The 26,305-nt window shown below is 46.6% G+C and overlaps 1 protein-coding gene across 1 annotated transcript; it reads left to right on the forward strand.

Moving 5' to 3' along the window:
* The first annotated feature begins 23,063 nt into the window (after nucleotides 1–23,063).
* LOC128267945 (uncharacterized) lies at nucleotides 23,064–25,675 on the forward strand. Its single transcript, XM_053004910.1, has 4 exons — nucleotides 23,064–23,244; nucleotides 23,449–23,499; nucleotides 24,640–24,783; nucleotides 24,986–25,675. The coding sequence occupies exons 1-4, from the start codon at nucleotides 23,071–23,073 to the stop codon at nucleotides 25,658–25,660; spliced, it is 1,044 nt and encodes a 347-aa protein (XP_052860870.1). The 5' UTR covers nucleotides 23,064–23,070; the 3' UTR covers nucleotides 25,661–25,675.
* The last annotated feature ends 630 nt before the right edge of the window (nucleotides 25,676–26,305 follow it).

The raw sequence follows: 26,305 nt of genomic DNA on the forward strand, positions 1-26,305 counted from the left end.
CTCAACGGCTGCGGCTGCCTGGGAAAAGGACAACCCTCAACGGCCGCACGGCCGAAAAGGTAAGAAAATGGGAAACGCAATGGATAAGCAATCATTGCATGTAAGTATTCCCTGGGGTTTTCATCCAGAGTGTCCTGCGAAACTGCTTCCTTGCCAGTCCGGTTCTTATGCTAAAGAATTCCGTTCCTCACCGACTCTCGACTCCGCCCCTGCCAGTCGTCACTAGCAGAATGGGAAGCAGAAATAGTTCCAGATAACAGTGTTCTAAGTCAAACTCCATCCGTCGGCACGGAACGTTCATCGGTAGCGGCGCTCCTGCCTTTGAACATGAAAAGCAACAACACGGCTCCTGGCTCAGCACCTCAGGAAAGTGTAACCAGTGCGGAGACGTGAGGGATAGTTGGTAGAGCCGGGGACCCAAGGAACCATTCGCTCGGGATGAAAAACGAATCCGACGTAAACGCACGAACAAAAGGATACTTTGAATTCGTCCCGTACGATCAGATCCGTTCAGCGGCAAAATCCCCCCGGCAGCAACCTGTATCCTTGCTGGACTGCGGGCACGGTCCGGAGCGACGGAACAGTTGTGTCTATAATTTGGAAACTCATGCTAAGCAATGAGACGCTTTATCAGTGCTGCCTTTTACTAGCCATCTTCCCACCGGTCCACAGAACACCACCCTAATGCCGCCCTGCCAGTGGCCCTGCTTGTGATCCGGAACCATCGATATCATTGTCTAAAACCTTGATCGAGGCAGCGGCAGCCTGACGTGCTGAAGGAAGGCCAGACGGCGAGTATGACGGTGGCGTCAAAGACGCAGGAGAAATTGATTATTTTCATCTTACGACATCGTCTCCTCGGCTTCTCCGTGGCGCCTGACGATATGCACGGGAAATGCGAAAGGCTTGGCATTCCCAGCTAGCCTACGGAGTAGCATTAAAATCGAAACTCGCTCACTCATATTTCTCGTGATGATTGAACCGGTGCAACGCCGATGGGCATGCAGGTATTTGAATACATGTCTAGCACGGTTCTTTAGTCGCGTTTTCTAGAAAATTCTGGATTCAATGAGAAGGAAATAAGCTGCATGGGAAAGCAATAATAGTTCAATTGCAGGTATTTGTTGACAATGCGTGTTCCAAAGTTCCAGACATCCACTATCTGGCTGCCTTTACATCTTTACTAAGGCCGAATCTACCGGTTCCGTCCAACTCTTGCAACTTATCCATCAATTACGATGCTAGGGCAGTTTATTCACCCGTCTTAGTCTGTAATCTTCACATCCGAGCAGAAGAAGAAACACTGATTCGTTGACGGTGAAGTAGTTAAGCCGTACTGCGGAACCTACAGCGACGCGACGCACGGGCTAAATCCTCCCACGGCAATGCGTACAAATCTTCCGTCATTTATTCATCAGCATTAGGAGCCATGAAAATTAAGACAATTTCCTTACGCAGCGCATAATATCTTCAATCAACCTGCTGACGCCATGTTTCGCCATTCGACTCCACCAGCAACGGGAGCGGGAAGCGGAGCGGATAGGTGCCAAGCGTAAGATAAATGGGAACTAGCATTTTTCGTAGACACCGACTCCAACATCAGACGGTGGATGGAAGAGATTTGACCACAGGGTACGATAAGGTGGCCGGCCAAAGTCGATGATTGTGAGGCAAGCAAACAAAACTTTATTCTATTCATACGGGGTGGGTGTGCCATTTGTCCGTAGATGTGAAAGGCCTGCCGGCTGATGAGTGCTAAATTGCTCCAATGATTAATGACAGGTCCGGACGCAGGCAACGCCCAGCAGCAGCCGATGGCTAGATTAGGTCTCCTAGCTGTTACTAGTATCATCCCCACGGCCGCGTCTCTTGGGAGAACGTCCTGCATGGTGCAGCCATTGCTATGTCCTGGGCTGTGGTACTTGAGGGAAGAGTAACCAAATGTGAGGGGCCCAAAATCGAGCAAAACCCCAATGACCGACTATCTTAATGTATGCCGCTCCCGAAATAGGAGACGTCGCTTAGTGTAACTGCTCGCAATATTCAAAACCTACTGTGTAAAGATTCTACATAATCAAATGTTTACTGTGAAAACTGTCCCACCAGCTAGACTGATATCGAACAAACGATCGAAAGGCTCGGACTAGCGAACGTCAATTGGGCACAATAATTTATTCCTACCAACCAATTCTTCGGAAAAGAAACTTCTCGATAAGCGTTGCTCCAAAGAGATAAGCGTGTTTGCTCTCTTCATTCACACCTTTACGCGGATTATGTGTTTAATTTTTGGATAAAAGTAATTTAGCGAAAGTGTTAAAACCCTCAACACCGCCGTTCAGAAACCTCTTCGCCAGGTTTGTGCGCAACTAGCAACGACAACGTCTTCTACGTACGACCAGAACATCTTAGGCTTGTACGGCACCGAGGACGATGAAGGGTCGCGATAAAGGGTTGTGAAATGATTCCGGCTCATTAAAATTTTAAATGTACCCAATCGCTTGGTATCTCCAGGACTACCGCAAACTGCCGTTGAGTGCTACAAGAAAGATGTCTGGTTCCATTGATGCTGATTTGATTTCGTTCAGGAGCAATTCAGGATCGCCTGCTTTGGTGATTTCAGTGGACCGCCAATAGCAGACGGGTATGTGGAAAACAGAATTCCTCAGTCCACGAACGGCGCCCAACAGATCGCAACCATTTTAAGTGGCAATTTTGATGAGGCCTCAAAAATGTACTGGCTCCTCTTTTTTCGATATTGAGCAAAAATTGTTTTTGGTAGCTAGCAGAAGGGTTGAGTCCTTTAATCCCACCAACACGAAAAATACCAAAACTTTTAAGAAAAAAATACTCAAAAAGAGGAACGAGGAAGTTTTTCACTCTAACACATCATTCAATAAGTCCCGGTACTAGCGTAGAGATGGCGCTAGTTATATATAATTATAACATATTTATATACCAAGGTTCAGAAGTACCAACCTTCAGATAAGATGTGTCAAAATTGGATGTAATTCGAAACATAACAAAGTTATTTCATTTATTTCATAGTTTTTCATAGTTTTCATTTCAAACATTTCATAATAAGTCCCGGGACTTATTGAACGATGTGTTACAGTCTGAGAAACAGAAAGTAACAAACAATCTGTGAAATCCATAAATTCGCTTATCCATAAGCTTTTGGTGAAAAGTTCAATACAGTCCGTAATGCCTTCTATTATTCATAACCTTGGGAAAACGCGCAATAGATAACGCTTGAAGATGACTGTGGCCGTTACTTAACTTTGCATGTACAACGAATATTCAGTGCGAAGTATAAATTATTTCGGAAGTTCCCACATTTTTGATCGATTCAAGAATCGTCAGTCTACTTTATTCTAATATAGGTCGTTTGGATCATTGTGAACTCATCTCACCCAGTCTCCCAATTCAAGCACTCGATCTGTAAAAAGAATTTCTAGTTCCAAGAGCATCCTGGCATGTATAAAATATTGCCCCAATTTCGACCAATACAAACGACAGATTGTCAAACTCGTCGGCAGAAATATCCATTAGCGTACCCCAGAGAAGTGGGTACCATTAGTATCCGCCTTTGTTTCTTTGCGCAGTAACACTTATCAATTTAGAGCCAATCCAGTTCGTATCTCTCGTGAACGGCCCCTTCGAGGGTGGGACTATATTTTAACCTTCACACGCTCCAGGAGCGCCCGGCGAGAGGTGTATGTTTGGCAATTTCAATTTTCCTGCAATGTACCGGGGTGCCTTCCCCGGTTCCCGATGAAAATGAAAACGCTTCCTCACGGCATACCGGTTCGGTTTGTCCGGCTCACGAGTGGTGCAACCACCGGAGAGCCCACCGAAGGGAGCCGCGCATTTCAATCCGCGGACCGGGGCCGAGTGGAAATCGCCTCCGTGGCGACTATCGTACGCGAATGCATAAATTAGCTGGTTGAAAAATTGATGGCTATAAAAATGAATTATTCTTCACAATTTACCAAACAATTTTCCCTCTCCCAGGATCGCGGCGAACGACCCCCGGGAGAGGGCGAGAACAAAGTAGCCTGCCGTCAAAGCCGTATGGCCTAAACTTAGTCGTGCCGTCGTAGAGCACCAGGCACCTAGGCACACCGACGACCGGCCGACATTTCAATCTTTTAGCCGACATTCTCGTGCGGCCTACGACCGGCGATGGTAGGCAGGAAGTGGCACAGCCAGACCGACGATGCCTCGACGTCCGCGCGAGCCAAAGTCGCGAATCCTCAAACGTTGGGGACAGAAATCGAGTGAAAATAAATTGCATATCTAATGAACGCGAAATTGAAATATTCCCTTCGGCCGGCGAACTCTCGAGTGAGCGCACCAACTCGGCGCACTCCGATCGGTCGCAAGTGTTGCTTCGTAGGTCTTGGCCGGGACATTTCAATTATATCGCCCCACGTCTTTCGGAAGCCAACGTGCACGATACGGCCGTATGCTAAATGCTCCAAACCGTCCACATCAATTTCCAGTTCCAGTTTTGCTCCCTTACGTAACACACAACGTCCGTCATTGGGGAGAAACATTTGTTTAACCGTTTGATACTACTCGAAGTTGACAAACTGAGGCGATACTTGGCGAAGACAAAACGCAAATGAACTGCTGGAAGGGTGTTGAATTCGATTCACGAATCATCGGCGCAATAGAATTCGACATGAGAAGGGCATTCGGTTGTGAAAAGTGGATCCAATACCGTTACTATTACAATTGCTTGACAAAATAATGACCTATTCGAAGTATGTGCAATCGCTAGCTATACATTTGTTCTATCTCTCTGCTAAATCATGGATTCCTAGACGAAAGAATTCTTCGTCTTTTTAATTAAACTAATTAGTCATTCAATTTCGACTTCCTCGTAGAAAAATGGAGGGCTGCTCAGCCAATACGTGTCCCATCGATGAAAATGAATGATATTCGGAAAGAACCAAGTCTGGTGAATAACGCGGGGAGGGATAGCATCTCCCATCCAAGTGATTTGATAGTATCCTGAAACAGTTTTGTTTTTTGGGGCGCCTGGTGGCTGTTGCCACGGACCACCAGGCGCCTCCATTGTAGAAAACAGGAACGGCTTTTTGGTCGTTTTCGATCAATGCATGGTTCAAATTGATCATTTGTTGTCAGTAGCGATCGAAGTTAACGTTTTTATCAGGTTCAAGGAGCTTGTGAAACACCACACCTTTCTGTTCCATCACAAAGTACGTTTTTTGGAGTCCTTGGACGTTTTTTTTTGTAAAGTCAAAGTCACCATTTTGAATTTTTTTTAATTCTTAAAGCACTGCGATCTTCCAAACACAAGTCCCGACAAGCATTTGATGCGATTCCGAAGCAGTTTTCTTTAAGAGAAGCAGAAAAATAATAATTCCCGCAAAACGTCATTTTCAGGCACAAAAGTTGACATAGTTTAACCCTTTCAATGATGGGTTACACACCAAAATAATTTATTTTTCGACCTGAAATCGTTTACCTGATGTCAAAACAAGGTAATGATGAATGAACAACAAACCTGGCTGCACTTTAAACATAGTGCTGTTTTCCAACTATAAAACTCAAAGATCACAAAGAAACCCTTGAACCATTGACCTTTCCTACTACAATTGTTGCGACAAAAACTGTAAACCTAACCTAACAATAATTTTTGTTTTTTATTTGTTGTATGGTTGTAGGCTAAGGATCCAAATGCAAAACGTTCATTCGCCATGCCGATTTGTTCGCCTTGTCACAAAGTTTGACGCAACTTAGCGAACTTCGTCCATAATTTGTGAATTCCACATCGATCAGGAGCCGTGGAGTCACGTTTCTAACGAGCAGACGACACGTGCTCAAGGAAAGCATTCTTGACACCTTCTGTGTCACCGACTGCACTGGCCTGGCGCCTGGCATCATACTCAGAGTGCGCAGAGATGTGAACCCAACGTTAAAACAGTTAGACGTGTTTCGTGTACCACAGCCGTGACCTTCGATAGCCGTCCCACGAAACCTTTCGCAGGAGTCAAAGTTTATTTATTTTGCAATCACAATCTTTGTCAGGATCTGTGAATGGACGAAGGCCCAAGTGTGCGAGTCCGCTTCGTCACCAAACCGGCACGATGAAGATGAATTCACTTCTGCAATTTTCTCACCATATCACACTTGTAGCGACCATCCTTGCGTGACTACACGGAGGGGCGCAACACGCGATGACCTCCGCCAGATGATTGGCGTTTCGCCGGTGCTTCTGCCTTCCGGGGAAACCACTCTCTGAAGGCGCCAAACATGGGCCCAAAACATGGCTCAAAGGTAGCCAATTTTCTTTTGATATCCGCTGTCAATCAATCGGCACCAGCGGCAATTGTCGCCCCGCAGTCGTCAGGAGGTCATGATTGATACGGCGACATCCTGTGAGCGACGAGCGATGGCACCACCACGGCGCCGTAATCCGTGTGAAATCCTTTGGGCAAGAAGTAAACCGGCACCGGCACATCAAGGATCAAAATCACGACCGTGACTCACTTTCACTACAATTTCGACCCGCCAGCGATTTCGCGATGATGCGAGGAGCGCCGGAGGAGCTTATCGGTCGGGCAGCGGGCGGGCTAAAGGTGAGCACCACTCCGAAGCAAAATATTGGAAACAAACTAAATCTATTCCCCAGATATTTGGGAATCATTTTTCGCGATCCTGCTGCCGGCTGCGAGCTGCTCCCAAAGGCGAATCTCCCAACAGGTTACTCACCAGCAGGAGTCTGATTCGCGCAGCACGTAAAGCACCGAATTCTCCGACGTTCGTGGGTCCCGATGTCCTGAAGAGCTGCTGTGCATATACGATTGCCTTTCGTGTTTTTTTCTCTTTTCTCACTAGAAATTGAGTTTGAAGTCGAACATGTGCACGCTTACGCTTGTCGAATGCTTGATTGCTATTTGGTGCCGGTGCCGATGCCACACGCTGGCGCAATTGGTTGTCGTAAGGCTCACGCGTGGCCAGTCAGGAGGGAAGAGAAACAAATCGCCCGCAAAGCAGCCAGCAAAATTACGTGCGAGATCACTGGGCTGGAACAACACGTGTGATTTCGATAATGCAAATAAACGTGCAAGGAATACACACTTGCTGCACGTTTTGTTCGGACCACTTGCCCGGTGTGTGGCCTGGGACGCGAGTGTGCAGGACCTGCTCCCGCAAAGGGGCATAATTATGATAGCCGCCGTTGAAAACTATGCCAGCGAAAGGCCAACAAACACTTTACACTTTACTTTAGTTGCTATTTTGAAACCATCAGATGTGAAGAGAACCGAACCCTGACCCCTGAGTGTAAAACTTTAAGGCGGTGCTTTATTATAATAATAATAAGATGTAAAGATAAGCCGTGTATAATGAGAAGTCAATGAGAATCCTTAGTGAAAGGAATTAAAATGACAATTTCAAAATATCAAAGGACCTTTCAAGCATATCCTTCTTTTGTAGTGGATTGTGAACGACAGCCTTTAATGAAATATTTTAGGTTACGACGAAAAAAGTACGTTCCTTTCGAAAACTTAGTGAACGTTCAATAGATTTTCGGACAAAGAAGGACAACGGCTTGCTGTTTTGTACGCCGCAGAGTTTCGCCGCCTTTGATTTTCTTTTTCCCACCAGCAGCACGCCAGGACCTACATTCCAGAAGCACGTCCACTACACATGCTCGCAACAAACGATGCGATTGGAATGTCGAAGGACGCCCAAGAAATAGTTGACCCGGAATGCTGCTTTAATATGTCCAACATGGTCGTCTAAAGACCATCCACCATCGCCGACGACGTCTGGCATACCTTCGAATCGGTAACTTTAACATAATCATTTCCATGCAACTGGCGCGAGGCACGTCCTGGCGTCCGGTCCTGGAAACGATTCCACGGATTCGCCATCACTCTTCTTCCGGAATACATTACACTGCACGCGACCCCCTCATCGCGCGCGGCACAGGACACTTCGCGACGACCAGCTTCCCGACTCATCAGCTGCTCCATCGGCTGCCCGGGACCCCACCAATCTCGACCGGTGTACCGTTGCTTTTCTTTCCAGTGAATGAACTCCGCTTGCGTGCACCACGTCACTCGCCGCCAGCATACACACATCCGAGGCGAGGAAAAAATCAATCAAACTGTCATTCGCCTAATGAGCTGAAATAAATCATTTGCTATTCAGCCGCCATTCTCATACATCTTGTCGTCCTGTCGTCCGTGCCGGGGAAAGGAAGTGCCGCGAGGCCTGGCCCGCCAACTTATTCGCCTTCCACCCAGGCCGATCGATCTTGCCTCCGGCGCACATACACACACATACGCCGGTCGACTGAACCACCCATCGCCGACCTCAAGTAACATAAGGAAGTGGGAAAGTTTGGAACTGATTTTCCCATCTTTCAATTTCACGGGTTCTTTCGCTGCCTCTCTTTCTCTCTCTCTGTCTGTCTCCTTCGAAGTTTTCCAGGAGCGTATGTCGTACAGGATAATGGTGAAGTTGGCGTCGAATTCGGCAAAAGAAGAAAACAATATAGAGATGGTCCCATTGACGCGACCTGTTACTCGACGACGTTCAATGTACAGGCCTGATGTGACCGGAACATCGGCGAAAGGCCATTGTCACCGATCGGACAAGACACTGTTGACACCGACAACAACGAAGTGCACTGCTGCTGCAGCAGAATAAAGGATCGCTCTCCACTCGGAGGGTCTGTCTGGAGGCCTGCAACAGTGACTGACATTTCGGGCCGCAGCCGCAACAGGAAGCCGGAAGTACGATGGGCGCAGACTGCGCAGAGTCCTGTGCCAACATTTGCGCTTGCCGTGTTTGATTAAATTTACATTTTATTCCATCATTTTCCCACGCGTGACAGGTGAGTGCTGCACCGTGTACGCAAATTGTAACGCAAGATTGTTGTAATGGCAATGCGCATCCCACTGTCCCAGCATTTAAAATGTCGTTAGGTTTAGTGGCGGCCGCCACAATGTTGCCACTTGCAGCTCATCCCCGGCGACGCAGTCGATGCTGCTGGTGCTGCCAGAGTGGAGTTACGGCATTTCCGGTCCGTACGCACCGCCGTTGGGCCAATATTGTGACATTGTAACTCGCTCGTGCTTCAAACTTTGTCCTGATCCACGCGTCGGACTAGGCCCCCCGATCTGTCAAAGTGGCGACCGACGAGTGCGAGTGCCCGCCACCGCCACGGTACCGACCGGAAACGTTTCGACTCGGACGTCGGGCGGGCAGAATAAGGCAGAGATTTGCATAATGCAAAAACCCCTTTCCTTTGCCTCGAGGCTGCGCTTCGAGCAGTTGTGCGCATCGACAGCAGGACGACCGCAGTGTGGAATAAACCGTCCGACCGACCGACCGACCGACCGACGGTGGTTGGCGGACGAGCGAGCTTCCGGGCTGTAATTATTTTCCAATTAGGATCTCAATAAAGCTCCGCCGAGTAAGACCACTTAGATAATCATTTTTTGTGTGTACTTTACATACAAGAGTCCGAAATTACCTTACCGTAGCTGCTTCGTAGGTTTTTGCAATGAAAATCCCACATTAAAGCTGACCATCGCGTTCCGTCATCGACGTGCGACGTGAAATCTGCAGGAAATTTAACTAACTTTTTATCACACAACGAAACCTGTTAAACGACTGCTGCACTATACCACGATGGCCCGTATTAGCCAGGTGGCTATAGATGGATGTGTTTGTCTACGTTTGTCTTGTTAAAATGGATCATCCAAACACATCTTTCGACATCTTGCGAAGCGATCTTTTCGAGACCTTTGTTGCTTTTAGTAAACAGTTCGTTATCCAGCCCCAAAGAGGCTTCACAATCCAGCTCTTACTGCGATGCCACACGGTGCATAACAGCAGATTTAACAGCCTCTTATATAACAATTTTGACAGTACAGCGACCAATGTCAAAAGCGTTGTGGCTCAGCAGACCCTATAACACGACGTTATACAGGGCGCATAACAGATTTGACAATAAGTTACGTGTTACGTGTTACAGTTATGCACCGTGTGGCATCGCAGTTACTGGAGAGCCACATGGTCCGTAACAAAACCATAACATAACAAAATTTGACACTTAATCGGTAAGCATGTGTCAATTAATAAAAATGTATAGTTAAAATTAAAAAAACTTCACAAATAAGAACCTACATTATCCTCACGTTTGTAAACAAACGCTCGTTGTTACGTGTTATGTGTTATGTTTTACAGGGTCCGCTGAGCCATTGACACATGCTTATCGATTAAGCTTTTGCTTAAGCTTTTGACACATGCTTATCGATTAAGTGTCAAATTTTGTTATGTTACGTTATTGCTACGGACCGTGTGGCGCCTCAGTCTCGGTTTTTATTTTTCTTTAAAATCAACGCGAATCAATCACGATATAATTACGGTCCAGTCCAGTCCCGGTATGACAGCTGTCATCTTTTCCTGTCAAATTCTCAAATCGTGTTCCTCAATCGTGTAACGCGTTGAAACTATGAAAAACTATGAAATAAATGAAAAAATGAAAAAAAAACGCTCAGTATTCACAATCGCTATTGTAAAATCACAGTCCATTTTTTCACGGTTTACCCATTGATGGTAATTGTTTCCAAGATGAAACGGAACATTGTTTAAACTAATAACGACTTCAAGGGAAACTAAACTAATATGGCGCTGTAAGCAAATTCTGGAAATCCGGGTCGTGGACTTTAGGATCCTTCAAGGTAGGGTCCATTTTCTCACCATCACTCGTAACACCCGGTATACACGTAAACCCAACGAAAAAGACTGCAAAATGGTACATCTCTGATAAACCAATGGGCTGTCGGTTTTCGAAGTCACCGAGATTCCGTTGGGCGGCCGAAGCTTTAGTTTCAACGTTCGTCGATGTAACCGTGTTCCCGATCATATCGCACGCAGCTTCCCATCGCCGTCCGCCCGTTCCCCGTCTACGCACGTGCTTCCACTTTTGTCACATCTCGATTCTTGGACCTTTTTTGCTATCGCCAGCTCCCTGCAGCAATCGGTACCGCGCCTCCATTGCACCGTGCGATGCATGATAAAATCCCATCTGCAAAGCGCTGCCAAGCCCTTTGATCTCCGACAGCCGGCAAGCGAACCTGCTTTGGTAGCGAATTTAAATTAATATGCCGATGACAGTCTCCCTCCGGCAACCCGGCTCGGCTCGGCGTCCTCTTCGCAGAACCTGCGGTCCCCGCCGGGAATGCCAAACATTCCCAGGCGCGTAATCTAACCTCTGATCTGTTTGAACGCTTTTAATCGATTGAAACCGGGCGCTTCTCCTGAATGGCACCGGCTTCTCTTCCGGCGCCGGGCGAAGATCGTCGAATGTGAACCAAATGCCAATCTGGAGCATTATCCCGGCGCCCGGCGAGGTGGAATAAGATTATGGTGCCCTACACCCTGTGCACCTGTGCTTACAGGTTGCTGCCTCGGCCTGTCTCGTACCAGGCACGTCATGGCCCGTTCGTTTAGGTATTTTGCATTCCCCACAGCCTGCGATCATCGAGTGGCAGGCGCACGAATTTCAATTCCGGTGCGTCCTTTTTTCCATTAAGCCTTCGCCGCTCTCGTCCGGCGGGGCTCCGGGGCCGGCTCGAAACAGTTTTCCCATTTTGACAGGCCAATAAACAACCGAAGCTTACGATGGCCGTGTCAAGGTGTCATATTTTGCAAATCCCAAAGCCTTTTTCAAGTTTGTCGATTTGCTTGCAACCGACCGAAACCTTGCGTCTTTCTGCCGCTATCCCGCTGACCCGCCTCCCGTGGGAGCACACCCCGTCGCCGGCGGGCTTAGGGCTTCCAAGTGAAACGCGTGCAGCGTAGGTACGAGCCGGCGGGCCCATACAACGGCAACGTGAGGATGCAACCCTGCTCTTGGTTGGCTCGGCGTTTTTGCATCGCCTAGACACGATACCCAAAGTCACCGATCCCCGATAGAGGTATCAGAAATTTAATAAAGAAAATATGAGGCTCCACGAGCGGTAACGTGAGCGCGCCCGTCCGCCGCCATCCTCCCGGGCCGTCTTCCCGGGGCCGGGGATTTATGCAGGATTAAAGAAGTTTTCCTTCTGCCAATTTCACTTCCACACGATACCACACGATGCTCACATCGACAACTTCGGGCACCGTCGGGGCTCCGCGATGCCCTCCGGGGCACAGTGGTTCCATTTCCGGGTCCGTTTCCTGATTTTATCCGCACCAGCGGCACAGCGGGAGCCGAGCTCAGGTTGGGCCAGGCTGGGACGGGACCTACCTACCGACCACGGGGCCAAGCCCAGCCCAGCCCGTCCAATGGTGCCAACCATTGGCGTATCTTCGTCCGTTGTATGTGCCTTTTTATGCTTACTTGACTTTTAAAAAGTAAGTTAACCGGAATGGAAATAGATAGTGATACCTTTTCGCTTCGGGCCCCGTGCCCCGATATCGACCGCCTCCTGCGGAGTGTCGCCCGGAGGGTAGATAAATAGCCCCTAGCCCCTAGCCCCCGAGGTCGCTAGCATAAGGAAAAACCGACCGACGGGTGAGTGCACGTACAATAGTTATAATCTCTCTTCACCCTTCGCAAACAACGCGCCACACACGCAGAGATGTGGCCAATACTTTGGCCTCCGTGCTGCGGGAAAGCACCTCGCTCCGACAGGATAGGTGCGCATCCCAGAGTGTTCTGCATCCCCTGGAACCTGGAACCGGGACACCGCCGGTGCCCCACGGTGGGCTTGATGAGGAAATGCACGGCAAAGGACAAGATTTGTCTCTGCTGCCGCTCGATACTGTCACCATTGGCCACGGTCGTAAACGAAACGGGCGGCCAAACTGGTGCTGAAGAAAGCTCCTCCGGCTGGACTGGTTTCTATCATCCGTTCGTCTAGCCTCGTCTAGCACAGCCTCATCACGGTCGCCGCCGTGTGCAAAAGTTCCACCAAGCTCCTTGCTGCTAATCCTTGCTGTTTATCAAAACAAGCTGCTTCTGGCGTCGACCGGTCCCCCGGAAAGACAACGGCCATCGGTGAGGTGCGCCATCTACCGGTAAGGGTATGATCAGGAGCGGTGTTTCACAAACTGTGTTGGGTGCCCGACGACAGGGAACGCTAGACGGGCACGCCAGGGGTACGCTGAAAAGTGCATCTTAGAAAGGCAGTTAAGAGCCCGACACTCTGTGCAGTAAGTCTCATCACTCCGCTCGGTACAGGAAAAGTTCATCATGCAAAATTCCTGACACCAATTGCGAGTTCGAATAAAATGCAATGAAGCTTACTTGCTGCTGCTTAACAACAATACCATCTAAGGAACCCAAAACGTGGTGTGCTTTGTGTATGAAAATCAGCAGAATATAGATGGATATTAAGCAGATGAATGAAAATTTAAATGGCCGCACACAGTTGTGCTCTTCGCCAGGCTGGTCATAAAACTAACATTAACAAACTTCCTTGAGTTGCAGGTTGCTACATCCTTTTTTAACTTAAGTCATTTCCGTTTCATTCATTCTTAGCTTTTCATGATTTTCACCCAAATGCACCTGCAGCGAGATGATGCTGTCGGCGATTATAGGAAAACTCTTTTCCTGTTCTGTCTGTTGAGTCTTGCTTGGCATATTTTCCGCTTATCCTTGCAACAGTGTGATGCTGCTTCAAAAGCATACTATGCTATGCCCTTAATCCGATGCGCAACTCCTCCTGCAAAAGTTGTGTTGGGTGCTGTGGCTAACACTTCACAATGATTGTATTTTCGATTTCAGCAAAATTTTGTCGATTTCCCGGCAGCTAGTCTATTTCATAAAAGAATCGTACATCGAATATTCAGCATTGTCGTCGGCAGGAGCACAAAAAAATTGGCTCGATTCGAGTAAACGCCATCAACTATCCTGGTGCAGTAAAATGGTTTGAAAACATAGAATTGCAAGAGTGGTTTAATGCAGATCCAACATAAACACAAGAACACAGCATTCTCACTTTAACTTTAAGTATTCCCACCCAACAAAAATTGTTTACTAGCGAAATAGTCGTTTACATCGACGAAAAACTATTTCAAATCATTTTCGGAAGCCAACCGGCATACATTTATTCAGCTTTCTGAAAGCAACTGGATCATTCAGTCTTTTAACAGTATAAGGTCCAAATGCAACAGAGGACGATTGTTTGCCGTGCCTGCCCACATTGCCGTGTTTCAAAATGTCAATTAACTGCAATTATTTTGAACTGAAATAATAGAATGCAAATTGTACGAAAATATATTTTCCTAGGGCGCGCACTGGTTCATGTTTTATGCAAATTTGTTTAATTGTTTCTGGTGCGCATGGATTGTCACATCAAGGGAAGTGCGGGTCTCTGCACCCGGTAAAACGAGATACGTTGCCGGCGGTTATAGAGATGTTACGTAAAATGTGGGCAAGAGCACCGGAAGCGAAAGGGAATGAATTATGAGAGCAAGAGACAGGAAGTGTACAAAGCTACAACAGTGAGGTTGGGTGATCGGGCGGAAAACACCTACCTATGTAACGAAACAAAGTGGATTTGCGTTGTTGAACAAATTTTATCGGCAAAAAAAATGAAACACATGCCAGCAAACACAGCCTATAACCGCAGGGTACTGGAAAAATATAACAAAAAAAGATGAAACTACATTGGCAACGGATTTTTCGGATTTACTTGATGCCCACTACACCTGTGGTAAGTAATGAGCTAACGTTATCCTGCTAGTTATTGCCGCCACTCTCTTTCTATCTCTCTCTCTCTAGCCATCTCTTTCTATTTTTCTCGCTCTCTCTCGCTTTCACACAGATAAATTCTCGTTTGAACTTTGCTCTGTTACAAGCATATCCCTGGCAATTGTAGCTCAATGTAGCAGTATCCTATCGGTCGACCTACTGATGCACAACGTATTTGAACAAAAATGGCCGTACTAATTGTAAAGTTTGCCTGTTAGCTAAACACAGAGCTTCAACAACAAGAACTTTCGTTGTGAAATGCATTTGGTAGCATCCTAAGTACTTGACCTGGAACGCGTTCGGTTTTCGCTTCGTTGCTAGTGTCAAGTAAAGCCAGAAGAGTGCATATTTTCAACTTTATTTTTTCACTATTTGTTATTTCAATGTTTGGTAAACGTTACTGGCTTATGGTTCCACCGGAGCCGATCAAATTTAGAATTCTGTGTAAATAACAGTATTTGAAAATATTCAACTAGATTCAATTTAACGGTTTTCGGTTAGCAAGACAGAGATGAGGAAACTTATAGGATACAAATTAATAGTAAACCCGATTCTGAAGAGAAAATTTTAAGGCACCATTCATCGTTTGTAAGTTATAATTTATAATGTATTCCTTCGGAAATTTATAATGTATTCCAGCGTAGAACAGTAAACGAGAGCAAGATAATTGAATTGCAACAAATTGTACCTCGTTCCATTGGTAGCACATGCCAGGTTCGCCTATTTATTGAATTATTGTTTCGAACAAATCGCCAACAACTGTTTTAAACAGTGCTGCACTCGTCGTAAGCCACGAAATCTGCGCACCCCAAACCGTATACATGGCACTTTGGTCCTTCTCAAAGCAAACGGTACCTCGGCCGAGTGCATATTTCGCATAAACGAATACCGCCGAGCAACAGTGCACGTTCCGTGTGTAGTCAACAATGCGGACGGTAATCAAAGTGCCGAGGGGAAGCGGTTTCGATTCGGGGTCGAAACATACCCAGCATCACCGAGTCACAGCAAGTATGTGGGCTTTAAAATATGGAATTACATTTAATTGCAATGTCTAGGTAAGCGTAAAATTATGTCACTCCCGGGCATGCTCCCGGCAGTTGGTTAGTCCATTCCATTCGGCAGATTGCACTGTTTGCGAAACCTCCTTTTGCCTGCACATCACCAAACAGCCGCCCCTTGGCCGGCGAAGGTAGCACAGCATCGGAGCATAATTTTCACGCATCCCACCGCTAATTGAATCGAAAATTTGAATAAATTATTTGCAAATAAGCACTTTATTTAATAACTGCAACTATGTGTAGTTGCCTCCATCCTTGTGGCTGAAGCTGAACGTGAGAGGTAAGTGAACCGTTTTTATAATGTTCGCCGCTGCCAACGGCAAGTAAGTGGAAACCCGCCCTGAAACCCCCCTTGCGTCATGGAGCAATGTGTCAACTTCGTATGGTCAAAGCCGTTTTCGAGGCTGTTGTTACACTCACACGCCCAACGCATAGGAACGAGCGTGATTGAGGACAGGTCGACCACAAATGGGGCGAAGAAAGGGCCTGGGGCATGGGGACTACGGTGAACTGGACTGGAGCAACAGGATCACATTAGCAAAGACCGGAACTGGACGTAGCTGAGCCAACAGTGCACCGCAAAGAGTTAAATTATGTGCTCATTAGTCATGACCATTAGCCTTATTTGTGCAACGGAGAAAACTTTATTCAATACACTGCACTTTTGCACTACGTTCACTGAAGTCTGCAGCTGGCCACTTTAGCCATTATCTATTGATTCCTCTTTGTCAACTTTTAATAATTATTATTTGCATAAGAATATGTACATTCCCGTCAAAGAGTTTCCTTTTTCCGAAGCCTCCGAAGAATTCGAAGTATAGAACCAGCTGACGAACATTTTCCGTTTCTGGTATTTTATTTTTTGCTCTTTGCAAACATTTATATCTTGTACACAACACAACACAGAAGAAAGATCTATTTTCTTCTTAAAGACCATTCGGTCATATCGGTTGTCGTGCGGAAGACAACAAGACAGCTTGACCCTGACTTTATCAACTTTATCTTTGAAACCTTAAAAACCTTAAGTTTGAAAACTTAATATACTGTTGAAATTCCTAGTGTTACTTTGACTTTCACCTTCCTCTAGCGTCCTTCAGACGCGCCCTTTTACAATCCCTTTACCCCGTCTAGATGTTTTTAACTGCCTCACATGGGTTCGCTCGACATTGTTGTCCGTTTTGCTCTCCCTTCCTCTCAACTTCTTCCTCTCTGCTCCTTAGTTTTTAAGCAATGCCTGTATAGCTTTAAGCAACCAGGATTAACGAATATAAGGCTGGGGAAAAAGTAATCGACGTTTTTGAAAATAGATGCCGTTAGTGATCGATATCTCGTGAAGTATCAATCGCACAGTTTCAAATTTGGGCTCGTTTTAAAGCTTATACTTTACACTTCAAAAAATGCTCTCATTGTTTTTTGTTTGTTCCATTTGTTTGTAAGTTACAGGGTGTTAACAATGGAGGTCAACTAAGAGAAAATTCGGTACATTTTACAGTTTTCTTTGAAAATGGTGAAACTTCAAGCTAAGTCGCTGAAATTGCCGATGTCGCTGAAATTGAAATTGCCGGTGCCGATACTCTAACAACTAGTTGCAATAAATTTTGGTTTCATTGACCCGTTTCAGTTATTTTTTTTTGTTAAAGCCTAGGCAGACACGTCATCGAAAATGTCGATAAAATCACAGAAATAACGAAAGTTGTTCGGCCTGTTAGTAGTTTGTGCATCGGTTAAGAGCTAAAGATTAACCATCAGACAGTTTTAAGCCATTTGCGCAAAGCTGGATTCACAAAGAAGCTCGATGTTTGGTCGCCACCGTATTTACACCAAGAAACATGAAGGTTCAAATTTCCATCTGCGCAATTTCGGCCAAACGGAATGAAATCAGACCGTTTCTTCAACGGATGGGTACTGGGGATGAGAAATGGATTACTTACGACAATATTGTGTGAAATCGGTCTTGGTTTAAGCGTGGTGAAGCAGCTTAACCGGTAGCCAAACCAGGAATAACGGCTAGAAAGGTTCTACTGGATATATGGTGGGATTTGAAAGGAATCGTTTATTATGAGATGCTTCCGTGTAGCCAAACACTAAATTCAGATCTATACTGTCGATTACTGCACCATTTGATGTTAGTGATTGACCAGAACCGACCAAAATCGGCCAACGGAAGAGGTTTTGTGGTGGGACACGAAACGAAATGTTACGCACGTCTTTAGTGACTCGCCAGAAAGTCCAGGAGCTTGTATGGAAAGTTTTAATGCATCCACCTTATAGTCCGGACCTTGCACCAAGCGTTTGACAGCTTTTTCACGCATTACAAAATTTCCTGAGTGATAAAAAACTGAAATCAAAAAAGGATTGTGAAAAAAGATTGCTCGAGTTTTTCGCCAATAACGAGTAAGCCTTTTATAATAGAGGCATTATAAGCCTACCTTTGAAAAGACAACAAATTTTCCAACAAAACGGTACATATTTGACGCAAATAGGACAATTGGAAGCATCTCAAATCTAGTTTTGAAGTACACGCAAAAAACGTCGATTACTTTTTCCCCAGTTTGATATTATATTATATTATATTATATTATATTATATTATATTAATAATAATACAGCTCTGCGTGCTCTGAGAAATAAAATTGCTGTGAGTGGCTTAAGAATGGATAGCTTGATTTTTATAAAACTAAATATTTGGTAAACTGATAAATCGACGATCGATAAACCATTTTTCAAACAACACAATCAACTGGGTGAAATCTATTATACTTTCCGCATTTCTACAAGTTTTCGGTTGCTTTACTATCAATGTTTAGTCAATGAAAAGCATTTGGTCAAACTGTAAATTAATCCACGGCCATTAGTTTGTTTACCTTAAGTTTTGCATCTCGCGTGCCTGTAGATGTAAATAACCAAAACGTAATGGAATCATATCACAAAAAAGGAACACTGCGCCCTCGAAGCGGCCACAAAGAAATGTTTAATCAATTTGTTCGGCCGTGGCCGTAAATCGCCATAAATTCAACACTCACCGGACAGAAACACCATAACCCATTGATCCCTCCCTGACAGGAAGCTCGTAATGGTCGGGTTCCATTCAACAGAAGGTGTCCCGCCCATTACCTACTACTCCATCGAGGGCCTACACCCTGTGTTCGAGTCCATCACGGAATGGATCGAATTTTATTTTCATTCCACAACCACGAGGCGCATCGCATCACAGCTATTTCGTGTAGTGCGCGCGCCCAATAAAAGCCGCCTTTTTGCTATTCTATTGATGGATTTTTGTTTGGCGGGTTTTGTTTCCGAACATGGCGCCAAACGGATGGTTCGTGTCACTCGGAATAATTGCTGGGCGTAGACCAGCATGCGTGCGTTAACAATCGCAGCACCGGCGTGAATCTCGAACAAAAAGGATATTACCACGATTTTCGGCACCCGGAACAGACCCCCAGTTCCGGAGCGACCAACAGTGAGCGACTTTCGATGCTTCAGATTCCGGTCGGAAAGGATCAACGCTCCGAACGGGAACGCCCGGGTCACTGGTAGGTAATGGAGCATTTTTAATAACACTACGTTTGCCAACCAGTGTGGTAGGTGTGCGATTTCGATTTCGACGCTTTTATCAACGGTTTCATTTCGTCAAATGGTGGACGAGCAATGCGAAAGTGGACACTGACAATGGCCGGGCTGGTTCCGGCTCTCTTAAGGATCCCGGTTTATTTGCGCTCTCGAGAAAAGGGTGCGCTCTCGGGCCTTTTTTTATTCGAAGGCACAAAACGACGACTCGCCGTCCAGTTTTACGACGCTCATCAAATATATGACTACAAACGTAGGACCGGCATCGACGCATCGAAAAACCGGCCCATAGATAAGGGCTGTACTTTTGTTGTTTCGCTGCGGTTTTATTCTTCGTCTTTTGCCCGAAAAAGGACCTCTTCGAAGCGGGAGAAACATTTGTTGTTCACCCGACACATCGGACTTACGCACGCCTTTTAATCATTGCCACCATCATGGCATCGCCTGTCCTGCCGTATCGACCATTGTTGAATGTAATGGCCGTGGGAGGATCTCCAACCATGGAACAACGGAGCACAGCGGCGAACCGCCCGTCCTTCCGATTCCCTCAGCTTGTCCACAATCCCTCGTAAGCTCTCATCACCAGCCCGAGCACCAGGGCCCGAGTGGAGCAAAACGACGTGAAAAGGCGGATTGCGATACCTACGGCCTACGAGCAGGGAAGGCCGAGCCGTAGTAAGGCCGTCACCACCACAAAAGAAATCCTTTATGGAACCTTCGCTTAGCTTGGCAATGCCGGGGTGCTGATTCAACAACCGAGCCACTGAAATGGCCTCGGATCGGTAATGGCCGAGCAGTGGCGTATCAATCTCCGGCGAACCGTCCGTATCGAGAATTGCGGTCAGCTACAGTGATTCACGGGGCCGATCCCTGCCGGAAAGGCACGGTTTCGTCCCATCTCCGTTCTAGTACCGCCCCATGGCCCTGCAGCCAGCAACGTTGGGAAACATTACAGGGTTTGACAACGTTCACTTCATGCGTCCTCCAAAAACCTTTTCAAAGCCCGCGGGAAAATTAAGCACCGTCAGGAATGACAATTTTCCGAGCCTAATTGCATTTCGACCGCGGGACCACCAAGGGATGGCAGAGAGACGGTGTCTGACGTGCTCGATGCTAATCGGACTCCATTCTTGGTGGCGTGATGAGACTCACGCATTCGATTCCGTTGCAGCTTACAGAGCATAACTCCACTGTTCCGATGACAGACAGGTCCACGTTGACGGACGTCCGAACTAGTGCCGAGTGCGAGTATAGCTCTACTCATTTGCAGGCAAATGTCCGCAGTGCGAGCTGCTTGTCCAACGAGTTCGTCAATCGCAATGGTAAGGCATCAGGCGATTTCTAATTTACTGATATGTAGCGAAGTAGTGAATCCGTACTAGATTTGAAGTGACCAACTAGCAAAATTGAGTAGGTAAACAATGTGGTGATCTACCATCGGGACTCACCGAGCTAAATGGAATGCCGCTCTCAGGCATCTCAGGCATTACATTTTATTAACGGAGCTTATGATATTAGTACACCGCATCGCCTATGCCTTTTCCAAGCTATTGAAGATTTCTTGGAAGATTTTAAAGACATTTAAAGTAACATAACTTCCCCCATTTGCAACCGAAACCTGACTATCGATTTTTTCTGTTTAATAAATGTTCAAAGCGTTACAAAAGTAAGTGACCGGTGCGATTTGTGTGTTCATACCTGCTGCACCAATCACTGGGCATCGGGAGGCAAACATGCCCATAAACATGGCGTTATTGATTTCCAGCGATGGAGTCGCCTGGTGAAGGGTGGATTCTGCCAATAGCACAATACCGCTGCACTAGCGACGATTAGAATCCGTCAGTGTGGGTTAAACAAGCCGTGTTACAAGTACAATGTACCGACAACCGCTGTGACAACCACCACATTGTATAGCTTGCAGTGCAGTCCAGTGCACAACAACATGTTTGATTATCGCATTGGCCGAGGCCGAGGGTAAAGCTGTGCACTTAATAATCCATTACATGCGTCCCGGCGAGCGGTGTACGCGCTTCTGGGCGCCCCGGAGCGGAAACTGGGCTCCCGCGATGGACTGGCGCCGCACTCCACCACCCTCTTCCCACCGGGCACCGGGCTATGCATGATGAAATTGATTGCATTTTGATCTCTCCACCAGCATAAGAGCCCTCGGGTGCAAGTGCATGCGATGCGTGCGTTTGGCGGTATCGCCGCGGAGATGCCATCTGGAGGACTGGAGGCCGCGGGGCAGTGCCAGGGACCAAATGCACCCCCGGAGCCATTTGCGACCATTATGGTCGTGGATTATTTGTTGCGGGCCGATTGCACGGCCACCGGCGCGCGCGGGCACTCGACAAGTGCTGATGGGTGGGATACAAATCCAATTGGCAGCGAATTTTGCAAGATTTTTTCCCTCATTTGGAATTCGTCACACACGCACATGCGTTCTTTTTGCCTTCTTTCTCCTTTACGAAACGAGCGCTGCGAAACAAGAGGCAATTTAATCCATTTGCACTACGTGCGTGTTCTGGGGCATACAAAGGATCCGGCTGCAATCGGTTGAATTATGGTTGGTTCGAATCGAATGTGTGCTCGGACGATATAAACGCCCGCCATTACCAATTTCATGAAGTAGTAGCAGTTTAGAGTTAAGTCGAGCACTCTTACCCTTTTGTGGAACAATCGCTTAACAATCTGCCCTTTCCGGGTTAGCAGGAACTTTATTGTCATTTTGGTTTTAAGCCACGGCCATAGCTCGAATATCCTTGCGATGTGATGGCAGTACTGCAGCGCAAATTGCAGTACTGCAGCGCGACGATGCGATTTCTACGCATGAATTTTCTACTAATATTCCTCGTGGCGATACAGCGGCACAACTTTTCAATAACTTATGATTCAAGGATTTTTCTCTTCCCACAAGAAGCACGTGCATATCCTCGCCACTGCTGAAGAGCGCCAGTAGTAACCCTGCCTTGATTGTTTCGAAACCACGAAGCGTTGGACACAACGATTGCACGAGCATTTTGAACGAAAAGGGCTCGCCACGAATCGCTCGGTCAATGTCCATGTCAAAAGGACTTATTTTCATCACTCCGTCAGCCGGTGGATCATTTTTTAGGCTACGTATGCAAATTCCAAGCAAGTAGATGGTCGATGGTGAACTGCCGGCTTTCGTCATACCGTCAAAGTGCTGCTGCTTAACGATGCCAGAGATCACCACAATGTCTCCAACAAACAAGGAGGGCTTCGCTACTTCGCTAACCGTTTGTTGTTAACCATGTTGTTTGTTTACCATCGGTACCGTTTGTTCCTATCAACCGGCTGTGAAGAGCAAGAGCGGAATCGCGACGGACTGACAGCTTCTCGTAGCGGAGCTGAGACTGTTTATACGCTTATATCCGCGGCTTATGAATGTGCGTAATATAAGTGTAGACCTATTTGTATATATATACCATGTGAATACAGGGCGATGATGAATCGCGTTCCGCCCCCTGCAATGCCAGATAGGCGGGGGCAGATACGTGATATGTCCGCTTCGGGAAAATGTTACAAAAAAAAGGTAAACAGACAACCGTCAAGTCTAGATTCCCCGCAGGGTGGGGATGTCGATGACAGAAAACTGCGTGGTCGTCGTGGATAAAAACAGAAAACTGCGTGGTCGTCGTGGATAAAAACAGAAAACTGCATTCAATAGTGAGTGAGTGGTTACGAAATGGACAATCAAAAGAAAAAACGAGTGAAGTACGCTCAAGATTACACGCTCCTGACGGATGCAATTTCTATAAAAGGGAACGATACAATGCTAACTGAAGGGGTATCGCATAACTCCGAGCCAGATATTGTCGGCCAAGACGTGCCGGCCTGCCGGCGTATGTTTAGAGCATTTGTAAGTTACCACAAGAACCACAAGCCAGATCTGAGTCCTCGCGACGCCATCCAACAATATAAATATACACCTCCACCAACGCACGAGGCCCGACGGGCGCTGATTCGCCAGAAGTACCGAAAAATCTCCGAGCTGGAAACGAGAAACAAAAAGGGCCAAACACCAGCAAACGCAATTAACTATTTCTTACTCTCTTCCTACCAGTTCACAGCGGAACACGAATTATGCGTGTCCTCGCCGCTGTCGGTGGTGGAGGTAAGTTTATTTCGCCTGATGGCGCAGAAGTATAACAAATAATGTTCGTATGTATTTTTAAACACATAATCCTTATAAAAAAAACACTCATGTAATGCAGAAAAGTTCGGTACTCGTGCCCTTCCAAAAAGCTACTAGGTTGTTTACTAAGTTTTGCGGGTCGATACCAGAGAGCGCTGCTACGAGCTTGGATTGTTTTGGTTATATTCGTACACTCTTCAAAACAACGTATGCGACGTTTCATTTCAATCGGTCACTTAGTTTCTTTTTTTACAAGCCATTTAGTATCGACATGTCAAAATAAATTTTATAGCTGCTATGCCGTCATCATTTATTTATCATTTATCGAACCGCAAAACTTAGTAAACAACCTAGTATGGTGTAGCGACGGTGTACCTCGGTAGGAAGCATTGTCTGCACCATGTAGGCAGACACACTTGTTTTCTGCCAGTTAGATATTCTTTCAAACATTAAAAACTTTTTTTCAAGTAACCCTTTCAAAATTTTGCGACTAACTCCTAAATCCATAAGGTGTAGCCGATCACTTACTGGAAATTTTGAAATCATATTTCTTCTTCTTTGGCGCTACAACCGCTGAGCAGTCTTGGCCTGCACCAGAGACAATGTTAATCTCTGGTGCTCTCTGTAACATTTAATTTTTACGGGCGGGATTGTTAGTCCCGCGCCAACCCCCCTATCACGCCGGTATCGGAAATCGAAACCATGGCCGGTTGAGTGACAACCGATCCCGGGATTCGAAACCCAGGCCAGCTGCGTGACAGCGAAGAGCACTACCGACTGCTCTATCAGCGGGGGTGAAAAATCATATTTAAACCGGTCAAATCTTCAAGTGATGACCTTATTGACTTGTGGTGTGGTAAATCTGATCTCTCTCTGAAACTATTGTCAGTGCGAGGCTCAGCATTCACACCGTTAAACATAACTTAATAAGGGGGATAAATGAGGAAATTTTTAAACGTATAGGAGGTGGGAACCATTTACGGCTGCTGCTGCTTGGGAACGCGTGAGGATTTCTTCAAACGATACGATGTGTACATTGTATTCTTGCAACTGTTTGTCAATGACATTAAAGTCTTTGGTTGATTTCTCCCGTTCTGGTTTCCCTTCCCGTTCTGTTAGTCGGACGCTGCGAGCACAGTGTCCGACGACTTGTCTACGGGCAGTTCGGAGGAGTTCCAGCCAACCGCTGCTACCAAGAAGCGGCGACTGGAAGTCGCGGACCGTCAGCCGGGGCTTGTCAGCAACGCCAACTCCAGCGACCGGGTATGTATGACTGTGTTGTTTACTTTCTACACTAACCAATCAAAATGCGGTGGTGGATACTACTTCTTCTCTGTGTTAGTTCTTGCCGTCTGCCATGTCTCGTAAGGTTTGCAAGTGAGGTTATTTTGTACGGGTCGAGACGAGCTAGATTCTAAAAATTCTAAATTCTAATATCCTTGTGTTTCATTTCCCGTTCTGTTAGCTGGTCGTGAGCACAGCCGCTGACAAGAAGGGGAACGCCACCTTGCTGCCGGCCGTCGATGACTTCTCTCGGGAAGACGGAGCCGAACCAACAGCCGAACCGGAGGAACAGCAGCAGGACCTACCGGACGGACCGGCGAGCCGATTCCGCAGGTCCGGAGGTTCGCAGAAGCCCCGCGTAAAACACCGTCACGTGAACCAGCTGGTATCAAGCAAGCGTCAGGAGCCCAAGCAAAACGAAAACCAAATCCTCTGGCCGTCCAAGCTTCCATTCTCCTTCCCGTTAAAGACGGTTGTCGATCTGGCGGCATTCGGCCGAGCGGCAGTGGCGGACAAAGCAAGACTGGCGGATTTCGTGGCGGGGTTTTTATTGGCAAACGGGGAACAAAACCACCCGATCGTGCGGATGATTAAAAAAAATAAAGAAAAAACTAAACTGATCCGCACAGTCATGAGGGCACTGTTGGACGATGATCTCGTGTCGAAGTGTGTGTGGGACACGCCAACCGGTGGGAAGGTAGTGCGTTGGAAAATATACGAGGACGGATGGTGGGCCATCTGGTGCGCCATCAAAGTTTCGTTTAACTACACGGACGATTTTGAAGTCTTCAAGGAAGAATGGCGAATAATATCCCAAAGTTGGCACTACTGCAAGGTCAACTCCAGCAACGATTGAGAATAAAATCTTTATTGTAAATCGACGTAATTTGAGTATTTATTTATTTATGTATTTGTTAGTCAGTACATGCGTAATAGAAAAGAGCCGCGTTAACAAATTATACATTTTCGATGCCTCGCAACTGCCGGAAAGGAAACCAACCGCTGCCCGAAACGCTGACTATCCCCCCTATTATGGATCTCCAACGGAAACTCTACCGTTCGAGTGAACACAACAAGAGAGAAGGCACAATACAGCAAAAGAGAGGGCAGAAAGAGAAAGCTATAGCAAAATGAACGGAATGAACGTTCGAGGACTCGAATCGAGTTCTATGATAGGGGGGTATGATGCTTTTCCCGAGGTAGGTATAAGAACTGTCGTCGCACAAGTGGCTACTTTCGAGCTGCGTGCTCCCCCGCACACGCCCTGCCAAGGTCTGCCACCCCTTCGGCGACTTTGTGTTGGCCAAAACTGGCGCATCGGAAGGTTGGCTTCTCGGGAGGACTATACGCGCACTAATTTTCTCCGTCCTCTTCATCGTCTATATTGTCTTCTAAACAGAACAGAACTCTTGCCTCTATTTGTTTCATTTTTCTATCTTGTGTACAACATTTCCATTTCACGCCATAATCGATTCTACACGATGGCATCAGTGTGCGTAGA

The sequence above is a fragment of the Anopheles cruzii genome, chromosome 2 (assembly GCF_943734635.1).
Source record: "Anopheles cruzii chromosome 2, idAnoCruzAS_RS32_06, whole genome shotgun sequence".
In the NCBI taxonomy this organism is placed as follows: domain Eukaryota; kingdom Metazoa; phylum Arthropoda; class Insecta; order Diptera; family Culicidae; genus Anopheles; species Anopheles cruzii.

Coding starts and splice junctions, on each gene's coding strand:
- LOC128267945 (XM_053004910.1), top strand. CDS start 23,071: ATGGACAATCAAAAGAAAAAACGAGTGAAGTACGCTCAAGATTACACG. Junction 23,245..23,448: donor GGCGTATGTTTAGAGCATTT/GTAAGTTACCAC, acceptor TCTTCCTACCAG/TTCACAGCGGAACACGAATT. Junction 23,500..24,639: donor CGCCGCTGTCGGTGGTGGAG/GTAAGTTTATTT, acceptor CCGTTCTGTTAG/TCGGACGCTGCGAGCACAGT.